This window comes from Branchiostoma floridae, chromosome 11 (genome assembly GCF_000003815.2).
Source record: "Branchiostoma floridae strain S238N-H82 chromosome 11, Bfl_VNyyK, whole genome shotgun sequence".
Classification (NCBI taxonomy): Eukaryota; Metazoa; Chordata; class Leptocardii; order Amphioxiformes; family Branchiostomatidae; genus Branchiostoma; species Branchiostoma floridae.
In genome coordinates this window covers 20366298-20386322 of record NC_049989.1, presented here as the reverse complement: position 1 = coordinate 20386322, position 20025 = coordinate 20366298, and the positions used below count along the sequence as shown (strand labels likewise).

The following is a 20025-nucleotide window of genomic DNA, read 5'->3' as shown; positions in this document are numbered from 1 at the left end:
CGTAGGCACATCAAGTCGACAGGTGATTGTTTTAAACGGCAATATCCTGAAAATATTGCAATTTGAATCTAACGTCCGTCGACGTGATATCCCCAAATACCCTGTTTTTAAAAACAATGGATATAGGTAACTCAACAGATAAAGGTGAACTAGCGTTACAGACTTACACGACGGAAGGAAGGACAGATGCTTAGCCGCCTCTTCCGGCCAAACAACAGCACAGCCTCACCACTTGTAGGTGGCTTAATTCTTCATGAAAAACTGGTCTGATCAGCAACAGTAGAACTCATGTGGGCAGCTAGCAGCGTGAAATCATCGTCAGCACCGACGGACTGCCTCAAGCTTGAATTAAAGCAGTCTTCAAGGTGGGAATTCAACGTGACGTGAGGATGTCCAGATTCTATTGGTCGGGGTGACTGTGGAAGAATGCTAGAAGCAAAATGGTTAATTTCACTATTAGGCTTAGAATACTTGCAGATGTAGCACAACGTAATCTCCAAGCAGATCCTACGGTAACTTATGATACTATCAAAAGCTGGCAGAGGAGTGAAGCTAGCCTAGGAGTGTGACGTATGCTCTGGTGCCTGTCTGACTCTCTTTGGTCTGAGCTTTACCCCTTGGCCAGTTTGATACTATCTTATGGCACCGTAGGATCTGCTACGAGATGGGCAAATGTTCCAACTCCATGTGCTGGCTGTAGTTTGCAGATGATCGCTAGATGTCCCCACTTGCTGTCCCTTATCAGGCACATAGCTGCACGACATGCCATCATTAATCATTGTCAATCATCTATTTCAGCTCCTTTAGGAGTAACTCTAACCCACTAGACGATTTCAGTGAGCTTCTAGAATATAAAATAGATTGATTCAACACTATTTTGGTCAGTTTTAGGAAGTTATGTCAAAGAAAACACACCAACTTTCTTGACTTCCCCAACTCCAAACATCTCACATTCGGAACCCGTCCCAGGATCCTCTGCTTCCCGCCCGTGACGTCATACCCAAGATGGCCGCCGCTCAGAGCTGAGATGGCTTCGCGACAGCCCAACGACAGGTTCGTTTCTAACCGATATTTTACCCCCTTTTTCTTTTATTTGTTCCCCTTTCTCCCAACATCTAAGTACAAAACTGCCGTAAGAATACTCCTGTGTGGGTCTGAGGGATGCGACGTCGAAATTTGTCGCGAAAAACCGCCCGATTTCTTTGCCGAACCACCGCAAAAATCCACCCGCGAAAAAATGGCGACAGTTCGCACAGTTCTTTAGCCTTGGCATTCTCCTATCACTCAGCTTCATAAAACAGACCTGTACAAGAAAACTCTTTCATATTCTCAGATCTAATCCCTGGTATGTGACATTTATGGGAAAAGCTGCGAGCAGAGTTAGGGTTTTCGGGAGATGGATGAATTTGATCTTATGAAAATACCCATAAATTTTGTGGTGACTGTGGTTTACTGAAGACTGCCAAAGGCCAACTTCTCCGTCTTGGACAGATATCTTCAAGCTGTAGACTTGGATAATAGGCCGACTTATTCTTCACATAGTTTGATAAGGACAGCTAAAGCCTTATTAAAGATTTTGTTAGTCTGTTTCTTTATTATTGTAACGTTATTTGAGTTACTTAGATTTATAAAATTAAGGTAGAGAATCAGTCGACTGTCAAGATATAAAATGTAGACGAGCAAAAATTGTTCAATCTCCGATGAGGAATAATTTTTGTTAAGTGTGGAAGTCGAGTGTTTATATGTTATTTCCCAGTTGAAGTGGGTTGGGTTTTTATGTGTAAGCAGGGCTTATAAGTTATAATATAATTACATTTACCCATACACATGTTCAATTCATTAATGTTCTCTCTGACGGAGAGGGGTGTACATGTTCTTGGTACGTAGTCATGTCAATCTGTGTAAAACTAAGTCTGTAAGAAAATGAATGCATTTAGAAATGAAAAAAAGAACATGTATAGAGTGTGTGTGTGTGTGTTTATATCTGAACAAGATATCATTAATATAAATAATAATATTATTATAAGTGCTGTTATTTACTTATTCAGTTATTGTCTCCAACTTGAAATGGAATTCACATTTTATTGAAAAGCAGCCACTCACAGACTGTGCTAATTTCAGCTTTTCAGGAATTATAAAACAAACAAGATCCCCCTCAAGCAACTACTTACACTTTGACCTTTGTCCCCAGGGGTCAGAATGGCCCCCCTTACGAGGGGTCGCCGCCGTTCAAGCGGCACCGCCTGCCCAGCCCGTCCTCCTCGGTACGAGTCCAGCCGCCGTACTCGAACGGTCCGGAGCAGAGCCGGTTCGTCCTGGGCACCAGTCAGTATGCTACCCCGGTGTATGCTGTGCACGGGCAGCGAACGCACCATGGACAGGTAAGAAACAAATGGATGTTCGAATAAAGTCTCAAGTCCTTTTGGAAACGTATGCCGAATGTACTTTTAGATTTTATGTTTTTTATACGTAGCAATGTATGCCAGTACACAAGCCCACCATGGACAGGTAAGAAACTGTCATTTTGGAAGTGTTGTTGTTGTTGTTGTTGTCCTTGCTTTACGTCTATGTGTATGCTGTACGTACATGTAGCCTCCATAGCAGGCTCTTTGGGGCCTTTTTTTGGCTCATAATACACTTCTGCTGGCCATTTCTATTTGTACTCGGTCGCTGATTGCTGGCGTTTTCTGATTGCCGGCCTCCAAGAGCCTGCATAGAAACGGCGTATGAAAGTGATATTAAAAAACGATCAGCCATTCATCGGCCTTATTAACTCACACGTTAGGAATAATTCACAACTCCTTGAGAGGCAATTCGCATGTCGGCTGCAAGCATTTTATAACTCGGGCTTCAGATGGGGAAAGCCCCATATGATCCCATATCACAGAATGTCGAACAGTTGAGTTTTCACTTCTGTATTTTTAAAAAGCCGTTTGACCCCGAAACCGTTAGAGAATTGTCGGGTCAGTGCACACAGGGCGTGACAGCGCACTGTCCGGTGGAGATGCGTGTAGTTTATGAGCCGTCCACGGCAGGCAGGAAATTCGCACCTAGTTAATCGCTCTAATCGTTTTTTAATATCACTTTCATACGCCGTTTCCATGCAGGCTCTTGCAGGCCGGCAATCAGAAAGCGCCAGCAATCAGCGACCGAGTACAAATAGAAATGAACAGCAAAAGTGTATTTTGAGCCCAAAAAAGGCCCCAAAGAGCCTACTATGGAGGCTAACGTACATGTACTACAGTAGGGATATGTACAAGAACACATATGGTCTTGAGCAGTGTGTACCAGTAAAGTATGCCACTCCAGTGTACACCGCACACGGTTTGGCAAACAGTTTGACTTCTCCATATAGTGTATTTTGCCAACTCATTTTCCCGAAGGAGAAACATCTTGTAGTTGTATGAACTTTCTGTCCGTAATAGTGTAATGTGTTTCAGTTCAAGGGAATAAATGGACAGAAAGCAAGGTGTTCTGTTATGAAAATTTATATGCTGTTCCTTCCTCTAAGACTTGTCTGAATGACGTCTTTCTAAGAGTAGCGTGTCTTAAACTTAACAAAGCTTAAACAAAAGAAAGCTAGACGCCTAGACGGGTCCTAGGCTCCTGGGCCAGTGCTGTCTCCAGGACCCCTTCCCCCATCCTGGACGCATCCCTGTCCTTACAGAAAACTGAACTTCTTCACATCAAACTGACAAAAATTTATTTTTGTCACCTTAAAATAATAGACTTAACAGCTAAAATCAACAGCATGGGCTATCAAACAATGAGTGGGACAGAAAAAAACTTGTCCTAGACCAGGGCTCTAGCCAGCGCCCTTTTTTCCGTCAATTGACGGAAATTTGCTGCGTCTGACGGAAAAATTTTAAAACCAGTCCGTCAACCTTGAAGGACAAAAATCGTTGGTGGAAGCTACAGGTGGCTTGGGGACGCCGTCCACGGCCGTAAAAGCCACACACTGTTTGTTTTGCTATTGTTATTATTGTTGACAAAGTGTGTCGGCGCCCTTTAGCATACGATAATCTCATTAAAACCCGTTTTTCAAGGTCTCAGTTCAGTTCTTCTATTTAATTTTCGCGGTTTTCGCGACGATTGTTATTGGCTGATGGAAAAAAAATTTCGAGCTGGCTAAAGCCCTGTCCTGGACCTTAACCAAACGAGCGGTGTCCCAGGTCACCCATTGTTGCAACCTGCCAGTATGGAGTGTGTACTCAGCCTGCTGGTACCCACGTTTCCTGGACACTTGCCATCATTACCTGCTGTGAACTTCATACTGCAATCTTTGTGATGACAACTGCATATAGAACTTAGAAGTATAGCTTTTGTATGTTGTTCGCATTGTATTATCAGTAATCAGTTAACGTATAACTCATAAGTTCTGTACAGCAAGTGCAGGCTGTGTGATCCACACATACCAAGATGGTGCCTTACTGTATCAAAGATTGTGATGGGTTCTGTAATATGGCTGTTCTTCTTGTATGTACAATTGGCATTGATGGTAAAAGTTCTAGTAGAAAATTTGGCATCTGTTCAAGACACGTGGATAGCAGTTCCACGTAGCTCACTCTCACATAAGGTAAATCAGACTGTGTTCTTGTTTAGGTGAACTTCTTGTAGCTCTCCTTGAACTTGGCACATTTGGCTTGATCAAGTTCAGCGCACCCCGATTCCTCTCTTCTAAAGGGACTGCCATAAGTGAACGTTACCCCAGGCCAGACAGTCAAACGTCATGTTTCAACATAAGTTTGAAGTGACTTGAATGTGATGGGTTTTTTAATGTGACTCTCTGTGGCTTTTTGTCTAAAAGTATAGTTCAATTTACTTGCTTTCCAAGTTCCACTGAGACAGCAACCAAATTATGAGTAACCATGGCCAGGGTTCTAGCCAGGATTTCATTTTAGCGTAGTGGGAATGGTGTGGAAGGGGGGTCTTGGCCCTTCCACGGTGAGACTTTGAAAATGTAGAGTTAAAAGTTGGCACTTTGTTAACATCACATGTAAATTGTTGGATTTTCTGGTCAGTTTTAAGGGTCATATCACCATTTTTCATTGTGCAGACATTGATAAGACATTGTTGAACATGCAAATGATACCAAAACACCACTACACTAGTTAAAAATTAGCGTAGTGGCCCTTATTTTAGCGTAGTGGTCACAAATTTTAGCGTAGGGGCCCACAACGCTAAAATGCACTGGCTAGAACCCTGATGGCAAATTTAACACTCAAGGAAATTGATGAAAAACTGTATGAAAGACTTAGTCCTCCTTTAACATACTGGATCATATCCAAATGGTTTAGTTCGTAGGTCATGCAGAACAAACTGTTCCGATGAAGTGGAAATGCCCTTACTCCATTTTAATCCTCTGTACTTACTACATGCAATTGGCATCCATGATAAAAGTTCTAGTAGACAATTTGGCATCTGTTCAAGACACGTGGATATCAGCTTCACATAGCTCACACTCACATAAGGTAAATCAGACTGTGTTCTTGTTTAGGTGAACTTCTTGTAGCTCTCCTTGAACTTGGCACATTTGGCTTGATCAAGTTCAGCGCACCCCGATTCCTCTCTTCTAAAGGGACTGCCATAAGTGAACGTTACCCCAGGCCAGATCGTCAAATGCCATGTTTCAACATAAGTTTGAAATGACTTGAATGTGATGGGTTCTTTAATGTGACTCTCTGTGGCTTTTTGTCTAAAAGTATGGCACAATTTACTTACTTTCCAAGTTCCACTGAGACAGCAACCATTATGAGTAACCATGGCAAATTCAACACTCAAGGAATTGATGAAAAACTGTATTAAAGACTTAGTCCTCCTTTAACATACTGGATCATATCCAAATGGTTCAGTTCGTAGGTCATGCAGAACAAACTGTTCCCATGAAGTGGAAATGCCCTTCATTTTAAATTTAATCCTCTGTACTTACTTACTGTGCAATTACCATTGATGTAAAAAAGTTCTAGTTACAATTTGGCATCTGTTCAAGACATGTGGATATCAGCTTCACATAGCTCACACTCACATAAGTTAAATCAGACTGTGTTCTTGTTTAGGTGAACCTCTTGTAGCTCTCCTTGAACTTGGCACATTTGGCTTGATCAAGATCAGCGTAACCCAATCCCTCTCTTCTAAAGGAATCGTGTATATGGGCCTACAAGACTCATAAGGACTTAAAACTGTATCTCTGTTATATACGTTGTCTGACCCTTGCCTCATCCCTCATGACCTCGATGAAAAGCGGCCTGCAGGCCGATTTGAGCTTTCATGAATAAACAAAGGTTCAAACAAAACAAACAAACTGCCTGCAGTGCACATTACTCCAGGCTAGATCATCACGTACTGTATAATGTAACTACTGTAACTGTATTGAAGTTTGCAGTGGTTTGATTTCAGTGGGTAGAAAATGGAGTGTTTGCCATGGTTTTCTAGTTAGTTTGTGATGGAAACACGGTGTTAGGCCAGCAAAAGACTGGGCATTTTCACTTCGCTTTAACTTCACAGTGAAGAGATTACATTGAAAAATGTGAACATTATTTCATTTCATAGCTAGTTAAACCACCACGGATTTAAAATTTATTTACAGTAAGTCACCAACATACCACACTATGCTTTGTTTGAGGTTTCTCTGGATGTCTGTCTGTTTCTGTGTTTTGGGATATTTGTAATCAGCATAATTTAAGCTCTTTCGGATAGATTGACAGTTTTGTGGTCATGCCTAGGAATTTGAGGGAGGAAGGTCAAGGTCGATTTTGTGCCCCATGGCAATTTTCCTTGGTAGTGCAGCATAACTTCTGGTTTTGTATCTTTTGGTTTGGACATTATTTTTTTGTGGTACATGTAGATAGCCTTTGATGTGCATGTAAGTGGTGTAGAGGTAGGTATCAGAGCAGCTTGCACTGGATTGTTTTTATTTTCTCTCGTTTATTGGTAAGTCTGACATCCAAATATGGCTTATCAACTGTTAGGGGCTGTCAGTCACTAATGGCTTGTCTGTGAATTTGGAAGTGACAGTTTTGGCTAAGATTCAAGAATCAAGGGTGTTCAACTTTGTTGGGACTGACGGCTTGATAGTCCCTCAGTTCTGTCTCAGGATTGAAGGCATGGCATGGCTTCTACCTACTGCCCCTCCATGTGGTTTTCCTGCAAGTTTTGTGTATCTACATGGCACTTGTGGTGCAGTGTATACCCAGGTACTATGACATAAATGCATCCAAATCAGGGCTCGAAATACTGGGTGCTGCGCATGTGCACCCAAAATTGGAGCTGTGCACCCAATATTTTCATAGGCTAATGTATGTAAAGATATCAAAGTATACTAGTATACATCATATTCTTGACATCTAAGTGTTAGAAAGATATAAAAATGCCTGTCATGGTACATGATGAAAATATGACTAAGTTTTGTTATCAGGTTTTTCTGACATTCTACTTAAATTTAAGTGGTGCACCCAAAAATTTTTTGGTGCACCCAATTTTTTAAGCTGGGTGCACCAGTGGACCTAATCCCAAAAATGAATTTCGAGCCCTGCAAATTGAACGGCTTGTTTCACTTAACCTGTAAACCACATTAAGGCGTAACGTATCCACCAGTAGCAGACTGGTTTATTTTCCAAGGAGCAAAGAGCAGCATGGATTGAATGCTTCTTTGCAGCCCTAGGGCTGAATTGCAAAGCTTTTAGCACCAAGCATTAATATGTGGTGGGATCTTTAAGAAGCTCATGTGACTCAAAGACATTACTGTAAATGCATTTAAGTTCGGGGGGATTTAATTTTGCAGTGGCGGGGAAAAGCACTGTAGTCTCTTAATGCCATGGAAAAATGTTCATGGTTGTTTTATGATCGCGGTGAATTGGCAACTTAAAAACCGTGAACATAAAACCATCTAGAATATTTCTGCGTTTACAGTATGCAGATGTACATTGTGACATCAACCCCCATTTGTGTACCGTACAAGAACTGTCTAATGTAAGCGAGTACCGGGCATTACCACAGGCCCGACCGCAGGACTACATGTCACACAACGCTGTGTTTATGTTAGGGGATTAAAATTGAATAAACGACTTGTACATTGTACATGCAGTGTCCAGACCACTGCATTGGCAGAACACAGTTGACTACTACTACATTGTACATGACAATAATAGCTCTCCCTTACATGCATGTACCTTACCCTTACAGGAGCTGTCCACTGTGAGCGAGTACCGAGCGTTACCGCAGGCCCGACCGCAGGACTACACGCCTCACTATGCCCTGCCGCAGGGCCAGCCGCCCGGGCAGATGCGCCGCCGACCCTCGCTTCTCTCCGAGTTCCAGGGTCATCCCGCCAGCGGCGACAGGTGAGGATGCAGTGAGCTGGACTGTCTCCAGCTCATTGTTTTTGTAGCCTGGGTACCTATGTTTGCTTCTGCTACCTGTGGGGGGAACTGTATATTCAAATCTTTTGGTGGGGACGTCAGTTGATGAGCGAATGAAGGAGTAGGCTGTGGAGCGCTCGTCCAAACAGTCGTTTCAATACTGCGTCACAGCATTCTTGACATTGAAGCATGAGAAAGAAAACCTTTTCCAAGTTTGGAATAATTTGGGTTTACTGCAATGTTTCAAATTGTGAAGCTTTGTTGTAACCATGCATGTCGATGCAGAAAGATTTATATCATCATCAAGAGCGATCTTTCTTGACTCTTCTCTCTTTTCGTTTTGCTTAGATTCTACATGTTGTGTTGTTCAGTAGAATTTTTTGTTGATTGGAAACAGTAATTTTTTTCCTGTGGCAATGCCACAAGGGTGAAGGCCACACTTGGGGAATGTTACATTTTCTTAACCATATTTCAGGATCCCGGACTCCCGCCACATGTACGAGCGTAGCCACGCCTCCTACCACCCACCAACTTTTTCCCCAGTTATAGAAGAAGAAAAAAAATTGTCATTATCCCAGGAATTAAAACTTCAAGCCATATAAACTTACCCTCAAATAAAAGCCTACTAGTACTAATATAACAACCATTTTCTTAACCATATTTCAGGATACCAGACTCCCGCCACATGTACGAGCGTAGCCACGCCTCCTACCACCTGGGCCACCACGCCCAGTCGGAGCTGTCGGAGGCCCCGCAGCACAAGCGGCCACGCCTGGCCCCCCAGGAGGGCCACGAGGGGGCCATGGCTCGGGGCGCGGCCCACGCCATCAGCTCGGGGGCTGAGATGGGGTACTCATCGGACCATCGGAGGGTGAGTGTCAGTCTGTCTATTTAGATAACAACAACACACAGAAAGTGCAAGATGGTAGTCCAAAGACTAAATTGGCTCATACAATGTACAATACAAAAGGTGCCTAAAGGTGTCTGTAATTCGATACCCGGCTGTGTCATACCAAAGACGTTGAAAATGGCACTTGCTGCTTTCTTTGGTTGAGCAGTCAGCATTTCGGAAACAATGTTGTAGAACTTACTAGAATAGGGTGAAAGGACGGACTAGCTTTCAGAAGTGTCAAAGGAAGAATCTCTCAATGATAAATAAATGTACAAAATGTAATGATATTCCCCCAGGGTTCAGCACTTGTTCCTAAGCTCGAGGCAGTGTCGCCCTCCCAACAGCCATCATGTGTAGAGGAGGGGGGAGGAAAGGACTCGCCCTCCAAACTTTCCAAGGAAGAATCTCCAAACGATAAATAAATTACGATAGATAATTATGAATATGATATTTCTCCCCAGGGTTCAGCACTTGTTCCTAAGCTCGAGGCAGTGTCCCCCTCCCGACAGCCTTCCTGTGTTGAGGAGGGTGGAGGAAAGGACTCGCCCTCCAAGCTCTCGAAGGATAAAATCTCTGAACGATAAAATAAGTGTTATGATATCCTCCAGGGTTCGGCACTTGTTCCTAAGCTCGAGGCAGTGTCGCCCTCCCGACAGCCGTCCTGTGTAGAGGAGGGTGGAGGGAAGGACTCGCCCTCTAAACTGTCAAAGGAAGAATCTCCAAACGATAAATAAATTACGATAGACAGTTATGAATATGACATTTCTTCCCAGGGTTCGGCACTTGTGCCTAAGCTCGAGGCAGTGTCGCCCTCCCGACAGCCGTCCTGTGTAGAGGAGGGTGGAGGGAAGGACTCGCCCTCCAAACTGTCGAAGGATAAATCTCTGAACGATAAAAATAAATGTTATGATATTCCTCCAGGGTTCAGCACTTGTTCCTAAGCTCGAGGCAGTGTCGCCCTCCCGACAGCCGTCCTGTGTAGAGGAAGGTGGAGGAAAGGACTCGCCCTCCAAACTGTCGAAGGATAAATCTCTGAACGATAAAAATAAATGTTATGATATTCCTCCAGGGTTCAGCACTTGTTCCTAAGCTCGAGGCAGTGTCGCCCTCCCGACAGCCGTCCTGTGTAGAGGAGGGTGGAGGGAAGGACTCGCCCTCCAAACTGTCGAAGGATAAATCTCTGAACGATAAAAATAAATGTTATGATATTCCTCCAGGGTTCAGCACTTGTTCCTAAGCTCGAGGCAGTGTCGCCCTCCCGACAGCCGTCCTGTGTAGAGGAGGGTGGAGGGAAGGACTCGCCCTCCAAACTGTCGAAGGATAAAATCTCTGAACGATAAAATAAATGTTATGATATTCCTCCAGGGTTCAGCACTTGTTCCTAAGCTCGAGGCAGTGTCACCCTCCCGACAGCCGTCCTGTGTAGAGGAGGGTGGAGGGAAGGACTCGCCCTCCAAACTTTCGAAGGAAGAATCTCCAAACAATAAATGTTATAATTATATTCCCCCAGGGTTCGGCACTTGTGCCTAAGCTCGAGGCAGTGTCCCCCTCCCGACAACCGTCTTGTGTAGAGGAGGGTAGAGGGAAGGACTCACCCTCCAATTTCCAAACTGTCGAAGGATAAATCTCTGAACGATAAAATAAATGTTGTAATATTCCCCCAGGGTTCGGCACTTGTCCCTAAGCTCGAGGCAGTGTCACCCTCCCGACAGCCGTCCTGTGTAGAGGAGGGTGGAGGGAAGGACTCGCCCTCCAAACTTTCGAAGGAAGAATCTCCAAACAATAAATGTTATAATTATATTCCCCCAGGGTTCGGCACTTGTTCCTAAGCTGGAGGCAGTGTCCCCCTCCCGACAACCGTCTTGTGTAGAGGAGGGTAGAGGGAAGGACTCACCCTCCAATTTCCAAACTGTCGAAGGATAAATCTCTGAACGATAAAATAAATGTTGTAATATTCCCCCAGGGTTCGGCACTTGTTCCTAAGCTCGAGGCAGTGTCACCCTCCCGACAGCCGTCCTGTGTTGAGGAGGGTGGAGGGAAGGACTCGCCCTCCAAACTGTCGAAGGAAGAGCTGCTCCAGTCCATGGACAGGGTGGACAGGGAGATCGCTAAGGTGGAGCAGCAAATCAGCAAGCTGCAGAAGAAACAGGTGGGTTTGAACGACTTGTCTAGGAACAAAACTGTCTTTTGAAGGTTAGACATCCAGGTTAACAATATTCAAATAAAATTCAATCTCTGCAATCGGATGAAAACGAACATTAACTTCCAGACGTTTCGAGTGACATCCATCACTCTTCTTCAGCTTCACTAGAATGAGAAACAGAAACAATTCAAGTACATCTACATCAGAAAAATCGTTGAACATGTAAGGATCATATGCCAAGTAATGTAAACTATGTTAAGATGTCATGTTTATGATGATGTGCAGTTTCTGCCAGTTCATTATTGTGACATTGTGTTCATTAAATTATCTTTTCTTCGAATTACAATGTCATGTAACTACCTAATATCAAGAAATAAAATTAATGCAAAAGCTTATGCATGTACTACTATGGTGTAGATGAGGGATAAAATGGTGTTCCATCACAGGGCTTGGAATCCTTTTTTCTGCATCCCTGCACCGGTGCAGGTAACATTGAAAATTACCTGCACCAGACAAATTTTACCTGCACCACTCTGAATTTTGGAAGTATGGATCATACTGAAATTGTTCAGGAACCATTGCTGTTTTTCCTGTTATACTTTATAGATGGCAACATTCAATACAGCTTATAACAATCCATAAAACCCAGTACATGGACCAGTGCAGGTTAGGTGCAGGTAGACACCAGAAATACCTGCACAGCTCCAATTTTAGCTGCACTAATCTGCATATGCAGGTGGTATTTCAAGCCCTGCATCACCTGTAAAATTTCAGGTTGTGCACTGCACTACCTGGGTTTAAGATTATATCAAGTTTATTTTTCGAGCATTGATTAATGTACATCTATACTGTGATTTCCCACCCCAGGGTGAGCTGGAGGAGAAGGCTGCTAAGCCAGACGAGCCCGAGGAAGTGGACCTGGTGCCTGAACCCAAGGAGCCGCGCCACCAGAGCATCGTGCAGATCATCTATGCTGAGAACAGGGTAGGGAAATGGCTCGCTGTTTCACAATGTTTGTTTGTTTGTTTATTCTTTATTGAACCAGGGTTTATCGCCTGATGGCGTTTTTCAATGCCCCCTGGGGAGAGAACCCCGAACATAAGTCATACATAAAGTTCAACAAAACCAAATTAACTTCAATAACATAGTTGAAACCAAATTACTTAAGTAACATAAACATAAAGATTGTACCAAACCAGATTAACTCAATGTGTTCTTTTTACTTTACAAAACCAAGAATTACTAGAAACACTTTCCAGCAAATGCAGGATGTTTCCCTTCCAGTAATTTGCCTTTTGTCAAGCTACTTGCACACAATATATACCAATAGGGCTCTAAAAATATTCACACCCAATTGAAAACCAAGACCTACCCACATACCAAATATCTATACAATCCATTCAAGTGTTCTCAAGTTATGCTGTTTTTCTACACACGAACACTCCCACAAACGATACTCAAAATATAACCTTCACTGGCGAATCTAATGAGTTGTAGGACACAGTTGTGTAAGGATTGAGAACTGTTAGATCTCCCACCATTGTACTGGCACACATGTTGTAAAGGGCCCCAAGTTTATCAGCACCTCCTAGCAGTTATGAAAGGAAGTGCATGACAGAAGAAGACAAAGAAGACAACACAAACAATGAATATGTTTGTGTCAGGAGACATAAAATCTGTTTTTCAGTTACCTATGATGTGGGGCTATGGGGTTACCTATGATACCTATGATGATATTTGTCCTAAATCTTTTTTTCCTGCCTTCTCATATTTTTTTCTTCCAATTCCAGAAAAAGGCAGAGGCTGCTCACAAGATTCTGGAAGGACTTGGTCCAAAGATCGACCTGGTAAGTTTTGTTCTTCACTGTCCACTGAATTATACGTATACAGCAGAGTTTGGTTTTGTATATCTTGAGAACAAATATAGCTTTATTGTCTCCATGTCATTTTAAGTTAGTCACTTTCAAGAGGAATTTTAAATTTGTTTTCTATTCCAGCCTCTCTACAACCAGCCATCGGACACACAGGTGTATCATGATAACATCAAGACGTACGTATCTGCTGTCTTTATTTTGTAGCAATAGTAGTTGTAGTACTAGTACTGCTTCTATTATGATATCTGAATATAGCTCACTTTTCAATGTAAAGTTGTAATGAGATTGTCCACTGCTCACTCAAAAAAATTACAGTCAGCAGGTTTTTCTAGGGTTAGTAAGGAAACAGGAAACACAACATTCTAGGGTTAGTAAGGAAACAGGAAACACAACATTCTAGGGTTAGTAAGGAAACAGGAAACACAACATTCTAGGGTTAGTAAGGAAACAGGAAACACAACATTCTAGGGTTAGTAAGGAAACAGGAAACACAACATTCTAGGGTTAGTAAGGAAACAGGAAACACAGCTTTTTTTTCCTATGTCTGATTAAAAGAAACAAACAAACAAGATATCCTGATTTGGACAGATAGTGTTGAGTATTACAGTAGGAAGTCCTGTCCTGTGGAGATCCTTATGTTGATGTCTTCCTGCAGGCACCAAGCCATGAAGAAGAAGCTCCTGCTGTACTTCAAGAGAAGGCATCACATGAGGAAGTTAAGGGTAAGACAAGAATTTTTTTTGTTAGCCATCTGATTTTGTTGAATCTGCTGCCATTGTACACATGCATACTGGACCCCTAGTGACGCTGGTTCAAGGTTGTAGCAGAATCGTAGAATACAATGTCATCTTAGTGCCTGTCTTATCATATCAATTTTTTTTGTCTTCCTTGAAAAAGAATAATCATACTTCAAATAATATGATGTGAGAAAAAAACTATCTTCTTGAGTCTGGCACTGCAACCCTAACTAATGTTTGTATGTTTGAACCCCCAGGAGCGTTACCTGTGTCAGCGTTACGACCAGTTGTTCGAGGCCTGGGAGAAACGCCTGGAGCGAATCGAGAATGGATACAAGAGGAAGTATGTTCTGTACATTTTTCTTGCTTTGTTTTATTCACAGTCATATGTTAACAATCATTGAAAAAAAACAGTGTGCTTATATAAGAATACTTTTGTCATGAAATAACCAAATACCGGGTAAGAACAATTGCGACACAAGCAGTTTATGAATAAATTGTCTCTTGCTTTCTAGAAATAAAAAAAACCAATACAACCCGTGTATTTTGACCAACTTCATAGATTAGCATCATGTATTTTAAACTTTAAAGTAGCACATAAACTAACTAAAAAACTCACTGCTTGATAATTTCATACTCAGCCTGACTCAACTTGGTGAAATGGTTTGAAAACAATGGAAATAACAGATGACGGTGGTACCTCAAACTTTGATGGCAACGTATAACAGATGCTATTTTTTCTGTGTTTTCTTCAGAGCGAAAGATGCCAAGGTGCGCGAGTTTTATGAGAAGATGTTTCCTGAAATTCGTAAGCAACGAGAGCAGCAGGAACGCTTCTCCAGGTAAGGAAAATTTCAAGACCTGTAAGATTTGCTAAAAAAAATCCATTCATGGAGATAGTTGATTAACTGCAATCACGATTTAAACATGTTAATGAATAATGTGTGGATATCAAGATTTGGTAAAGGTGCACTCTTACTGCACTTGCGTCAAGCTTGCGTCGCTGCGGGGTTCGTTCACTGCATCACTTTTTTGTATTTTTTCTTCAAATTTTTGTATCTTAGATATTGTGTGATACGTAAATGTATGATTTGGAAGACAACAAAATACACAAAAAGTAAGGAAATTTGTTTTTCATCTCTGAAATTCTTTGAGTGCCTTTTGAACCCCGCTGTGATGCAAGTGAAGAAAGTGCACCTTAAGGCCCTTATTCTTTACACCATATGCTAGTGTCAAAGCATGATAGCCTATATGCACAAAACACTGGGCACTGATCACGTGGCAAGGCATTGGAAATGTGGAAATTATGATTGATTCTTTGTCTCATCTTTTAACTTGTTGCTGTCGTGTATGTCACAAAGATTGTATTGAATGAGCATGCTTTTATTTGTGGTATCTGTGAGATGTTTGGAAAGACACTGGGAATTTGCTTAATCAAATTAACTACAGTTGTGATTCAGTTCAGTTCAGTTCAGTTGTGATTCAACAATCACAAAAAATATTTGTTAGAGAAATAAAGAGTCTGACATAGTATATATTAAGTGAGCATGCTTATTCAATAGGCATACAAGCAGCTACAAGTTAGCATGAGTGTAACTGTAAGACATAAAACTCGAGATTTTTCAAATTCCCAGTGTCCTGCCAAATCAAGGCCACACCAATTTGATTTCTTGGTTTTCAGATTTTAAAGAGTCATTATGATTATAGACCTTTACCTTTCTTCTAAGAATTGTTTGAGAAACAAGAAATTGAGTTGTTGTGGCCTATAGTATTGCCCAGTATTGGCCTGTGGTGTGTGAGCTATTATGTCTTGTTGCGCCTGTGTAGGGCGCATTCACCATGTCCGAATGCTGTGAGTTGGGAACAACCAACGAATCAGCGCTCAAGTTTTCGCAGCAAGGTTCAAAGGTACTTCAACACGCTGTACTTGCTTGCCAAGATGTCAGGGAAAGAAAATTGTGCAAAATTTTGTTAAAATAATAAAAAGCTTGTGGAGCAATTATGGCATTGTTATAAATTGGTTCTAATATAAGAAAATTTGGAAAATTTAAACAGGAGCTGAACTGCAACTGTTTCCAGCGACATGGTTTTTCCCTGTGAGGTACTCCAAGCCAATGATGGGCCAGAATTCCTCCAGTTCTTGGGCTGTTCAAATCATTAGATTACAGCCCAAAGATGTGTTGTCTGAAAGCTCTGAAATATGCTTGCTTTCATTATTGTCTATGTTACCCAAAGAAAGCATTAACAATACTTAGTATTCTGAAATGTCAATGATTCACATGTAAATATATTTTCCTGGAGAATTTGTTTACACCCTTCCTGGAAATTGCATGTTGTACCTTATATGGTGTGTCTTGAAGTTCTTTCATTGTACTACTAAGTGTATTTCTACTAGTTGTAAAAACATAAACTGTACAAAATATTTAATTTCATAGTACATGTAATTTCTTTTCCTTCATTTTCACCCAACAGTGGAAAAACCATGTCCATGCAGTTCAGAACTTGTGTTATGCGTTGACATGAAAACAAAGGAAAAGGAACCCTTACCTTTTGGACTGCTATGAATGCCTTTTCACTTGGATGTTGTTTTACCTGTTCTGCAGTATGATATTGAGCAGACTGTTGTTGTTGCTGCAGCCTAAGATACACGTACCTTAGAATCCTGCTGAAGACAGAATCCTCTTCCTACCTGTACCTCAAGCCATGTTAGATACCATTCTATGGTTATGAGTATTGGATGTTTTGAATAACAATGCATTTAGAGTTCTTGTTGCTCAACCAAAGGACCATAACATACCAATGCGATGGTCATTCTGCTACAAGACCTTTGTCAGGGTAGAATATTGACTGAAGCAACTGTTGCCTCTGTCAGTATTGCCCTGAGAAATTTAGGTCTACTAAATCTACCTCTCTTTTGGTTGTGTAACAAGCGCTCTGTTGTCTGTATAATGATTTGAATTGCCAACTTCAAGGAAACAATTTATGTTGGTGTCCAACATTATATGTGTTTGTTCTTAAGATATTTTGCTTATTAAAGAAAGAAAAACCTAGGAATGAAATTTAGCATGGCTTGTTCATCCTTATTCACTGAGATTAAACAACAATTTGAGCTATTTCTGGACAATGGGAATTGATGGTCTTTATGACTGTGGAATTCATGGTCTTCCATGGCTGTTAAGTTTCTTTAGATCAAATTTCATGGTAATGGACTTCCATGTAATTCATGAGTTAAATTGATGAATTCCACATCCATAGAGTCCATCAACCCATTGTCTCTGGTTATGCCTGGACTTTTACCTGAACTGTGTGAGCTACGGTGTGTTTACAGTCCTCCTATCTTTCTCTCCTTTCAGCGCAAAGAACGGTGAAAGGAGGTAACAATCTATTCCCTTTATCCTTTTTTTGTTTCATTTGTACTTCTAATAAATCTTTATTATTAAACCAAAATACACTTGTCAAAAACTAAGGTACTAACTTAAAAGTTAAAGACCTGGTAGTTTTACAATGCACAGGGTGTGATAAAATGTACCTGTATCTCCTTGTATTTCCTTTATCCTTATTTACTTAGAATGTAGGTTTACATGTAGACTTCACTGGGCCCCAAATAAATTTTTTTATCTCAGAAAAGGATGGGCTAAAATTGTCTGCAAGACCACAAGTACATTGTATATTGGTGGTAAAATTAGACATTCGTCAAAAAGCATTTACTCAAGCAACTGGATATGATTTGGGGAATGGTCAGACGCTCCAACTAGATGTCTTTTTTTTCTTTCTCATATCAATGCACAGGTAGGTTATAACTTTCTAACACGATTTCTCCAGTGTCATTGACAGAAGACACCGGATGGCTGTCTGAAACGTCTGACCGCTTCCCAAATTATTTTTTTCCATCTCAACCAGTAAATTATGTCAAGACTTAAGGACGGGTCCTGGCGACAGCCCTGTCTAGATGTCTACTCTTCATGGATGTTAGCCTTATTGTACATGTACATGTGTACATGTAGCAGGGCTCTAGCCAGCGTCTGTTTTTTCCGTCGAAAATTGACGGAAATTTGCTGTGTCTGACGGAAAAATTTTCAAAGCAATCCGTCAACCTTGACGGCAGTGATTTTTTGGTAGAACTCACTAGAAGGTAGAGGCGGCTTGGGGACGCTGTCCACGGCCGTAAAAGCCACACATTTTGCTATTGTTATGATTGTTGACAATGTGTGTCTGCGCCCTTTCGTATTCGATAATTTCATTAAAACCTGTTTTTCAAGGTCTCAGTTCAGTCCTTCAGAAGTTCTAATCAATTTTCGCGGTTTTCGCGACGATTGGAATTGGCTGACGGAAAAAAATTTCGACCTGGCTAAAGCCCTGACATGTAGTTTGAATGGCAGCCTGGAAAGAAGTGTATTTTCTCCGTCTGTAGGACCGGCGCTCGTGGAAGCAGTTTTGCGGCAACAGTTGCCAGGAGCGATGCGGAGATGGCGGAAATCATGGACAGCCTCAGCGAACAGGAGGTGAGGAGACCTAACTTTCAATTTTTTTTTTTTTTTCTAAATCATGTTCGTAGGGCCTGATGTTACCATCATGTTGATGAAGGGCGGCCCATAGCAATAACTGTAGCAGCATCTCTTCTCCTTAAGTCAGAAACATCAAGCTTAAGCAAGTTTGACTTCACTGACTCAATAGGCGAAGCAGGGGTTACGAGGCTGCTCGGGAAATTCCCTACCCCATTTTGGCCGGAATGGTTTGATCCGCCACATCGCACCATCGCACATGTGGCAGGTTCTTTTACGTGCCCGGGGTGTGGCTCTCCCCAAACACGGGACCTCCATTTAACGTCCTATCCGAGGGACGACTCATTTTCACTTGAATTAAGTGAGGAAAGTCGTGTAAAGTGCCTTTCCCAAGGGCACAAGACCGGCAACACGGCAGGCGGATTCGAACCGGCGACCTCTCGGTCACTGGCCGAATACACTACCACTGTGCTACACGGCCCCACTGTAATTTGCTTGATATGTAGAAAGTTTCTAACTCCTGTATTTATTTCCCCAGATGTTAAGACTGTGAATATGATGGTGCTTAGGGTAAAGCCACTCAAGTGACACACTAGAAGGACATTCTTTCTTTCTTTCTTTCTTTATTCGTACATAACATGGCTTAAAAACAAAATTTTTATTAATGTAAATACGGAAATGAAGTACATGCGGGGGGTGGACAGAAGCCTATGTGGCTTTTCTTGGGCCTCCCCCAGAACTAAGTCACAGAAATAATAATTATACATAATTAAAGTGAACGAAAAATGCACATAACATAAGTTGAAATCATTATGTGAAGTATACTTATGGAATAGAAGTTATACAAATGATCAAATGACAAAGGACATACATGTACCTCCGTCCAGCTGGGGATGGAAGCATTTTGCCTTTTTCAATGGATGCCTTTTACTGGGAATAAGATTTACTGCCTGCCTACCTACCTACCTAGTCCCTTAACCTCCAAGTCGTTTGGGGGATGAGGTAGCCATGAAGATGGAGAGCTGTCTCCAGGCAGCTTGCATTCTAAAGAGTTCCTAGTTCTGAAAATTGTGATGGTGCTCGGATTTACATTATGATGGGGGGAAGGGGGTACCCCTGAAACACAAGTTCATGTGTCTGGTGAGTACCAAAGAAAGAGAATCTGTACCTTCAGGGCCGTGATTGTAACTGAAAAATGTTGTTTTTTTGTGTGTAGAACAACGAGCGCCAGATGCGGCAGCTGGCGGTTGTGCCCCCCATGATGTTTGACGAGGACCAGCGAAGGATCAAGTTCATCAACAAGAATGGGCTGATCAAGGACCCCATGAAGGAGTACAAGGAACGCCAGCTCATCAACACTTGGACCGAGGAGGAGAAGCAGATCTTTAAGGAGAAGTATGTCTTATAGTTCACACTCAGAAATCTTTAAGAAAAAAAGAAACAGTTATTATCCTTATCACTATAGATAAAACTAAGGGTAAGGTTTTTCCAGCTCATCAACACATGGACTGAGGAGAAAC

The 20025-nt window shown here is 41.9% G+C and overlaps 1 protein-coding gene across 7 annotated transcripts in view; it reads left to right on the top strand.

The window, feature by feature from the left end:
- Positions 1 to 849: 849 nt before the first annotated feature.
- Positions 850 to 20025, top strand: part of LOC118426390 (nuclear receptor corepressor 1-like) — a 42630-nt gene continuing 23454 nt past the window's right edge. Inside the window, exons 1-15 of one of the 7 annotated variants that reach the window (XM_035835750.1) lie at positions 851 to 1053; positions 2192 to 2381; positions 8182 to 8339; positions 9024 to 9228; positions 11213 to 11398; positions 12260 to 12376; positions 13183 to 13239; positions 13390 to 13442; positions 13922 to 13988; positions 14261 to 14346; positions 14759 to 14845; positions 15831 to 15911; positions 17357 to 17377; positions 18415 to 18505; positions 19722 to 19900. In XM_035835750.1, the coding sequence (XP_035691643.1) occupies positions 1028 to 1053; positions 2192 to 2381; positions 8182 to 8339; positions 9024 to 9228; positions 11213 to 11398; positions 12260 to 12376; positions 13183 to 13239; positions 13390 to 13442; positions 13922 to 13988; positions 14261 to 14346; positions 14759 to 14845; positions 15831 to 15911; positions 17357 to 17377; positions 18415 to 18505; positions 19722 to 19900 (1604 nt within the window). In that variant the 5' untranslated portion in view covers positions 851 to 1027. Of the gene's footprint in view, positions 1054 to 2191; positions 2382 to 8181; positions 8340 to 9023; positions 9229 to 11212; positions 11399 to 12259; positions 12377 to 13182; positions 13240 to 13389; positions 13443 to 13921; positions 13989 to 14260; positions 14347 to 14758; positions 14846 to 15830; positions 15912 to 17356; positions 17378 to 18414; positions 18506 to 19721; positions 19901 to 20025 lie in introns of all 7 variants that reach the window. The other 6 variants (XM_035835748.1, XM_035835747.1, XM_035835753.1 and 3 more) reach the window with 6 other exon arrangements.